Raw genomic sequence first — 8,664 nt, 5'->3', positions numbered from 1 at the left:
CAAGAGACCCGAGAACTAGAAAGGCGAGGCTTCACCACCCATTTATCCCTCCGCCTTTCAATTAGCCCCACATGTGATTATCGGCCAGGTTGGCACAATAAACTAACTCAGGATCATTTTTCTAATGACCCCACCACCTATATTAAGGCATTCCTATGCCTCACCCAGGCGTATGACCTAATCTGGCATGATCTTTATCTACCTCACCTCTACCCTTCCCCATGATGAGTGGGAGCGGGTCTTTACAGCTGCCCAGCAGCATGCAGACCAGGTCCACCTCACGGATGTCACTATGCCCTTAGACCCTCAGGGAGCTCCTGGGGAGGAGCTGGCTTGGACTTATCAAACAGATACCCAAGTTGGACGAGACAGCAGGGCTGGCCGAGACCGCATGATACGATGTTTGCTGGCTGGCTTAGAAGCCATCTCTCATAAAGCAGTTCATTTTGACAAGCTGCGAGAAATCACTCAACAGCCGGATGAAATCCCCACAGCTTTTCTTTCGCACCTGACTGCCTTAACCCAGGATACTAGGTTAGACCCTGCCTCTCCAGCTAGAGCTACTGTTTTAGCCACTCACTTTATAACTCAGCCCATTTGAGCTTTTATACGGCCGGCCGTTTCTCATCAGTCATAACCTATTGATCCAACTGCTCCAGGAGCACGCAGACCCGTGTCTGCCCACCCCTGATCCTGCACCACCTAACCTGCCAGTGATCAGCCCGGGAGACCCTGTCCTGTGAAAGAACTCCATCCTCAGGCTCTGCAGCCTAAGTGGACAGGACCACATACTGTGGTCCTCACCCCTCCCAGCGCAGTCCAAGTCCTCAGGGATCCTAACCGGCATCACCTCACCACAGTAAAGCTAGCCCCCAACAGGGGGGGTGTGTGTCTTTAATTATCCAGCTGACCCCTATAGCTCCCTGTAGCTAAGGATCCAAGAGCTCTTTCTCCTCCATGTATTAATAGTCCTGTTCCTGATTCCCGCCCCCGCCAGACTCCATCAAAACAACCCAAGATTGAGTGTTCTGGCTCTCATGAATATGCATGAGCCGATCCTGAGCCTCATTTACCACGGGTGACCCACCGGGTGGCTCCTGACTGCAATCATGTAGTGAGAAGAGCAGACACCCATGACCTCCAATTCCTCCCTCGGGGCAGCTCTAGTTTCAGTCCTACGGAAAGACGGAAACCCATCTCCACACAATCCAGAGACTTTGGGAGCACCCCTTGGGGACTCGTTGAAAGCACAAGGACCAAGAAGAACATTCTCAAAGGTACACCAGGACCTGGAGGCCCGGGAGGGTGTGAGAATCAGGGGCAGGAGCCCTGGTGGCCCTGTGGTGAAGCATGCCCTTCAAACCCACCAGCTACCAGCTGCTCTCAGAGAAAAGAGCTGGCAGTTGGTGGACTCCCATAAAGAATCCCACTAGGGAACGTCTACTCCCTCCTATAAGGTGCTATGTGTCCATTTGACTCAACGGCAATGGATGTGGTTTTGAACTTGGTACACGGCAAGGGTGGGAGCTTTAGTAACACAGTGGCTAATATGCGTGGCTGGGAACCCCAAGGTCAGGCGTTCCAACCCATCAGCCTCTCCCTGGGAGAAAGATGTGACAGGCTGTTTCCATAAAGATTTACAGACACGGAAAGCCAGTGGGGGCCAGGTTTCCTCTGTCCTTGAAGGTCACGATGAGTCAGCATTGACGTTACAGCACACAGCAACAATAACGTAGCACTTTTGTAGTTAAGCAAATCTTCAAGCTTGAGATCATATTTAATTCTCTCAAGCCTCTTGCTTCAGAGGGAGCCTCCCCATGGTAACAAGCTAGCTACCGTTAGCTGACATCGTCACCCCTGATGCATGTTAAACAGCAAAACGTAGTCTGCACTGCAATACAATATATTAAGGGGCGGGGTGGGGGTGGGGGTGGATAGGTAAGTATAAAGAGACCACAGTATTTTCATAACCATTTTATTGTGAGCTAATACAAAGATCTTATCATTCCACAGTTCAGTCACATCAAGCAGTATTGTACAATCACCACCACAATCCATTTACAAACATTCTCTTCCTTCTTGAACTCTTTGTTATCAGCTCTCCTGTACCTTCCCCCTCCCCCTCTGTACCCTCCGGGAACCCTTATTCAACTTGCTACCCCTATGGCTCATCAATCCTGGGTTTCATATACTGACAAACATAGAACAAAAATTCAAGAGGGCTACTACCCCCAACGACAAAATACATTAGAGATAAACCCCAATATGGGGGGCGGGGGTAGACATAAAAAATGTTGAAGACCAGATCAGGCCCAATGTGTATCAGACGGTGGGTGGGTGGGGGGTCAACTGACAAGGTCTGAGACCAAAGTTCATTGATGGTTACCAAGACCGGCAAGGAGGGAGGGAGAAGGGAGGGCGCTGTGCATGGGGGATGCTGAGCTTCCTGTTAAGGAGGATGGGGACATTTGTGGGGTGAAGAGTGATGGAGATCATGATGGCCTTAAGTGAAGATGATTGATCTGCACACTCGATGAAGGTTCCAAAGACAAAAGTGTGGTTATATCTATGTCTGCCACCGTTCAAAATACAAGGTCGGTAGGGGAGGATTTAGAGGACGTGGTCAATTTGCCTCTCTCTCATCTCCATAAATAGTCATTGACATCTGACTTGCATGAGGTAGGGCTTCAAGAAGTTTGTTGGGGGGCGGGGGGTGGGGAATGGAGCAAAAAGATCATGGCATTTCCCCATGTCCTCTGCCATTTCACACAGTGCTTTCTAGAGCTTTCTAGAACCCTCTGTACTTGTAGTAAGATGGTTGAGATGGGCTTGTGTTCACCCATTGTGTTAGTCTGGGTGGACTAGAGAAACAAATTCATAGACCCTCATATGTGTACAAGAAAGAGCTTTAGATAAAGAGTGATTGTATATTAAGAAAACAGCCCAGTCCCGATCAAGTCCATAAGTCTAATGCTAGCCCATATGCCCAATAGTAGTCTATAAATTCCTCTTCAGACTCACAAAACACATGCAATGACGCTGAATGCAGGAAGATCATAGGCCAGTGGGTGGAAAGTCTTGTGGATCCAGTGGTGGTGGATGCATCTCAGCGCTGGCGTGGGTCTCCACGTGGCTCCTCCAGCTCTAGGGCTCTGGGTCCAACAATGTAGCTCCCTGTGTCTTGTCAACAGGAAGACCAAGCAGAGTGTGGGTCTGGCCTCCAGTGAGCTATTTATCCCTGTTGTGCCTCCAAGCCGTGACCTGATTGAAAGGCTAAACTCCACCCCTTCACTCTTAATCGTCTCAAGTTGACACCAGATGATGTAACTGCCACACTGATTCAATGGCTGGGTAGCACAGATGGTTCAGCACTTGACTGCGGGCCAAAAGGCTGGGAGGTTCGAACCTCTCCCGACCCAGAGGCACGGAGGAAGATAGGACTGGAGATCTGTTTCTGAATGCTCACAGCCTCGTCCACCTTGTGGAGTTCTGCTCTTTGTTGTTGAGTCAGCTCAACATGACCACAATGAACAATGTGGTTTAATGCAAAAAAAAAAAAATGAGGAAAATAAAGATGAAGGTGGGCACACAGGCCCCTCTGACTCCAAAGCCATGCCACCCCCACTCCCACCCGACCAACACGGCGATGACAAGGACAAGAAGCCAGCTGTCCCAGAACAAAGGGCCCTTCCTCCAAGCCCTATGAGCACAACGCCACCTGAGGAAGAACTCGGACCTAACAGAATGTTCCAGGCGTGGGCGTCTGGCTCTCCGGGGCTGGGTTTCCACTCCGATAGTTTTATTGAACCATGCCCCCAATATACCAATTGACATTCAAGATGTGGTCCCAGGCCACCTCGTCACATCCCAGAATACTTCCTCCCCACCCCAGGCTTGAAAAAGCAAGCCAAGCAAATACACGGGGGGGAGGGGGGGGGAGGTATCCCAGGCGCGAGAGCAGCAAGTGCCAACACTCTGAGGTTCAAAGAAGTAGGGACTTCCACCAAACACAAAAAATACTCACTACCGCCGATTCCAACTCACAGTGGCCTACGGGGCAGAGCAGAACTGCCCCTGTGGGTTTCTGAGAGTTTTGGTTTGTTTGTTTGTTTTACAATGCGTCCTAGTTAACAGTGTGCTTTTGTGGTTTTCAAAGCACCTTTATTTTCATGTTTTGAGTCCCTCCCAAATCCAACCCCGCTGCTACTGAGTCGATGACGGCTCAAAGAGATCTCCCAGAACAGGGGAGAACTACCCCTGTGGGTATCGGAGACGGTAACTCTTTCTGGGAGTAGCAGGCTTCTTTTCTCTCCCATGCTGAAAGCATAAGGTGTCTTACATCTATTTACCTCTAGATCTATCTATGCTGCGATCTATATTGTTGAGTGCATAGACTATGCTATTATGTACCGATCTATCTATGTATTTATCTATACGTGTATCTTTTTAAAAAATAAAAGTGTATTTATTTATTTTATTCCTCCTTCCTCTCCCACCCTTTGTGCTTGGCTTCTCCATAACCATCAAAGCCTGCTTAAAAATGCTTTCCCCCCGCCCTCGCCCCCTTTTCTCATAGTGGGCTCCTCCAGTATTGGTCCTGATGGGATCGACTCATTCCGCTCAGCATAATGTCTTCCAAATGTGTCCATGTCACGACGCGTTTGACAGTTTCATCCCCATCGTTCAGGGACGCACAATATTCCCTCGTCTGTATGTACCAGAGTTGATCTCGTCATCCCTCCATAGCTGGGCGTTTAGGCTTGTCGCCATCATCTTGCTCTTGCGGATCATGATGTTCAGAAAATTGGGTGTGCTAAGACTGTGTATTTTCACAGAACCAGAATACCTCATTTTTCTCCCTCTGAGCGACTAGACCATTTGAACGGCTGACCTTGCAGCTAGCAAGCCAATTCCTAACCCACACCAACACCAGATCTCCTTGACTTACTCTAGAAATCCCCCCAGCCAAACTCGCTGCCATTGACTCACAACAGCCCGATGTGGCAGGGTAGAACTGCCCCTGTAGGCTTCTGAGACTATAATTCTTTACAGGAGTAGAAAGCCCCTTCTTTCTCCCTTGAAGCAGCTGGTGGTTTCCAACCGCTGATCTTGCAGTTAGCAGCCCAATGCATAACCACTAGCGAGATGCCCATGTGGCTGGGGCTGGAGGAGGGTGAGGGGAAGGCCGTGGTGTAGTTTCGCAGTTTCATCACACGTGTGATGGCAGGCCATTGGAGGGTTCTGAGTTCATGAAGGCCACTCCCTCCTCATTTCCATTCCTTCGCCCGCTCCCAGTTGCACAGAGACTCTAAGGAAGGCTCTCCGGGGACAGGCTAGCAGCTGAAAGGTTGGCAGTTCGAACTCACCCAGAGGCATTGCAGAAGAACACCCTGGCGTTCAACCACCGAAAGGTCACAGCTTTGGAAACCCTGTGGAGGTTGGTCAATTCTACTCTGTCCACATGGGGTCGCCAGAAGCCAGCACATACCCACAACCACAAAAATGTGGTGTTTTTTTTTTTTTGTGAGAAGCAAGTAGTCCACATGTCAAATCTAGTGCTGTGCCGGGACTATGATTAAAAAAAACTCACCGCCATGGTGTCAAGTCCAACCCCTGGTGACCCTCTAAGACAGACTCTCATCGCCCTCACAGGATGCCAGAGAACAGAAAGCCTCATCCAGCTCCTGAGGAACACCTGTTGGGTTTGAACCACCAACCTTGTGGTTGGCAGCCCAATGCTTAGCACACAGTGACACAGGGGCTCCTGGAAAAGAGTAAACCCTAACCCAGTTTGCTGTCAACAAGTTGACACCAACTCACAGCGAACCCTACAGGACAGGGTGGAACTGCCTCTCCGAGTTTCCGAGACTGTAACTCTTTACAGGAATAGAACGCCTTGTCTTTCTCCTGCAGAGTGGTTTCAAATTACTGACCTAAAGACTCCCCCCAAAACCTGGAAGTTCAGCACTGCCCATTTCCCTTAAGACAGCCAAGTCCAGTCCAGTTCCTGAGACAGCCGCTAGGCGCCAACAGTGCCCACGTGAAGACAACCCACTCTCTGGACGTTTCTGAACCAGGCTCTAGGAGGCAACAGAGCCCACTTACGGTAAACTAGCTGCCACCGAGTCTGTTAGGACTCAAAGCGACCCTGTAGGACAGGCTAGAACTGCTGCTGTAGGTTTCTGAGACTGTACTAAGCCTTCTCTTTCTTCCAGAATATAGTAAGTACTCAACAAATGCTAGCTCTCTCCTACAGAGCACGATCCTTTCCATAATCAACCAACCAAACAAAAAACCAAATCCATTGTGATCGAGCCAATTCTGACCCATCGTGGCCCTGTATAAAGTTTCCTAGACTGAACATCTTGGTGGGAGTCGACACCTTCATCATTCTGTGGATCCAATGATGGGTTTGAACTCCTGACCTTGTGATTAGTTGCCCAGTGGGTAGCCTGTGGCACTACCAGGGCCCCTTCCATAAGGACATTTCTTCCCTGGCTCCCAGTTGCACGGAGACTCTAAGGAAGGCTCTCTGGGGATAGGCTAGCAGCTGAAAGGCTGGCAGTTCGAACTCACCCAGAAGCAGAAGCATTGGTTAAAAAAAAAAAGTGATACTTTTGGTCACCCCTTGGGGATAGAAAAAGAATGGACCCGCATGACCTCAACTGTGGAGTCAATCAGAAGAGGAAGAACACATGTGGGAGCCAAGTCTTTGTCTACCTTCCATGCAGAGACCAGAAGCCAGCCAAAATGAACCGGTGGTCCAGTTATCTGTTGGGATGGATGGCCCTCCTCCTCTATTCCTCAGAGACAAATGGAGGTGCGTAGACCGGGAAACCGTGGGGAGGATTTCCAGTCCCAAACCCAACCCACTTCCATGCAGTAGATTCCGACTCCTGGTGACCCTGGAGCACAGAGTAAAAGTGTCCCCAGAGGGTTTCTCAGGCTGTCAACCGTTAGGGAAATAGACTGCCACCTCTTTTCCCCATAGAACGGCTGCTGGGTTTGAACAACCGACCTTCCGATTACCAGCCGAGCACTCTAGAAGAATCTCGGAATTCTTCTCTAAGAGGTAAATGTGGAACAGAACTACAAACCCTCGTAGAATCCAGACGTACTGGAGTCACTGAGGGCAGAGGGTTCCCCAAAATGATTGCCTTGTGGAAATCTTTAAGCTTTAAGCCCGACGCCTAATGTATCTCTGAGGTTGCTCTTAAAACCAAACAGATTGTAAAGACCCACCCCAACCCATGGCCATCAAATGGCTTTTGACTCATTGCCACCCTACATGGGATTTCTGAGACTGTAGATCTTGCTAGGAGTAGATGGCCTCGTCGTTCTCCCTGTAGAGTGACCGGTGGATTCGAATCGCTGACCTTAGAGTTGGTAGCATGGGCGCCTCACCAACAGCAACACTGGTGGCCCTACAACCAAACAAGAGTTCAGCTTAATTATGGAGGGGCAGGGGAAGGAAGGGTTGAATGTCCACATTGAACATTGCATTCTATTAAAAAATTCTCTATATGACATCAAATTGACAGTGGTCACTCAGAAGGTTAGATGAGAAGCCGCAGGGTCATGGAGTGTGTCGATGATGTCACAACCGTCCAGAAAACGACGTCCAGACAGGTGGCACCACTTGAAGGCTACAAGCCAATGTCGTGGACTTGTGCAGGTAGACACCATAGAATGAATGGGTTCCACTGTGTGGAGCCTCACCCCCCGATGTTGTTTAGAAGATAAAACTACACAGATAGGGTTCCAACCATGGGGTAAAAACGCCAAGGGGTTAAAAAAAAAAGAGCAGAATTGGGGATAGGGGTGGAGTGCGGTATCTGTGTTTCAAAGTTATTTAATGTTGTATCCCTACATTTTTTTAAAACATGAGTTTGGGATCCACTAAAAAAGCATGCCTTCACCTAATTCAAAGGAGCCCTGGTGGCACAGGGTCACTCACTGGGCTGTGATCCGAAAGGTCCGCACTTCCAAACCACCAGCCCACTCTGCAGGAGAAAAGGGGGCTTTTCAGCTCCGTAAACAGGTCCAGTCTTGGAAACTCACTGGGGCAGTTCTACCCTGTCTGCTAGTGTTGCTATGAGCCGGCATCAACCCGATGGCAATGAGAGAGGACCACCTAATTCACACTCAAAAGTTTACTAATGAGCATCAAGTATCCTTGTAGGGTGCTCACAGGCGTAACCTACACTCCGGAGGAACAAGCCATCTTGGTTGCCATGTTTATTCCTGAAACTCCTTCCCAATAGCCTTGGTCCACAAATGCGCTGGGCTTGCCCTTCTTTGTTCTTAGGCAATGGGATGTCAAGCTTGTGGGCACAGCCCGTGGGCCACCATGAGAACTCATCCTGGGCTCCCTCGCTGCGACTCATCTCCACTCTTCGTGTTCTGTCCTTTCAGAGACGAAGGATGCGTGTGTCTTTCCCTTCTCCTACAAAGGGACGGCCTATTTTTCTTGCACACGAGCCAGGCACTTTCACCCTTGGTGTTCGACCAGGGCGGTTTATGATGGGAATTGGAAGCGCTGCCAAAAGGAAGGTAAGAGGTGCCAGATGTCCCGGTGGGGGTTGGGGCTGGTTCTTAAAACAGTGGGTACAACTCACTCTCATTCACTCTCTCATTCACTCACTCTCACTCACTCACTCACTC

General features: G+C 49.7%; 1 protein-coding gene across 1 annotated transcript in view; it reads left to right on the top strand.

Moving 5' to 3' along the window:
• Nucleotides 1–6,750: 6,750 nt before the first annotated feature.
• Nucleotides 6,751–8,664, top strand: part of ELSPBP1 (epididymal sperm binding protein 1) — a 9,519-nt gene continuing 7,605 nt past the window's right edge. The window contains exons 1-2 of the mRNA XM_004710409.4: nucleotides 6,751–6,822; nucleotides 8,418–8,553. Of these exons, the coding sequence (XP_004710466.1) occupies nucleotides 6,751–6,822; nucleotides 8,418–8,553 (208 nt within the window). The remainder of the gene's footprint in view (nucleotides 6,823–8,417; nucleotides 8,554–8,664) is intronic.

The sequence above is a fragment of the Echinops telfairi genome, unplaced genomic scaffold, assembly GCF_000313985.2.
Source record: "Echinops telfairi isolate 266 unplaced genomic scaffold, ASM31398v2 ScPeMD7_655;HRSCAF=1070, whole genome shotgun sequence".
Taxonomy (NCBI): Eukaryota; Metazoa; Chordata; class Mammalia; order Afrosoricida; family Tenrecidae; genus Echinops; species Echinops telfairi.
Note: the sequence above shows the minus strand (reverse complement) of the source record. Positions and strands in the feature narration are given on the sequence as shown.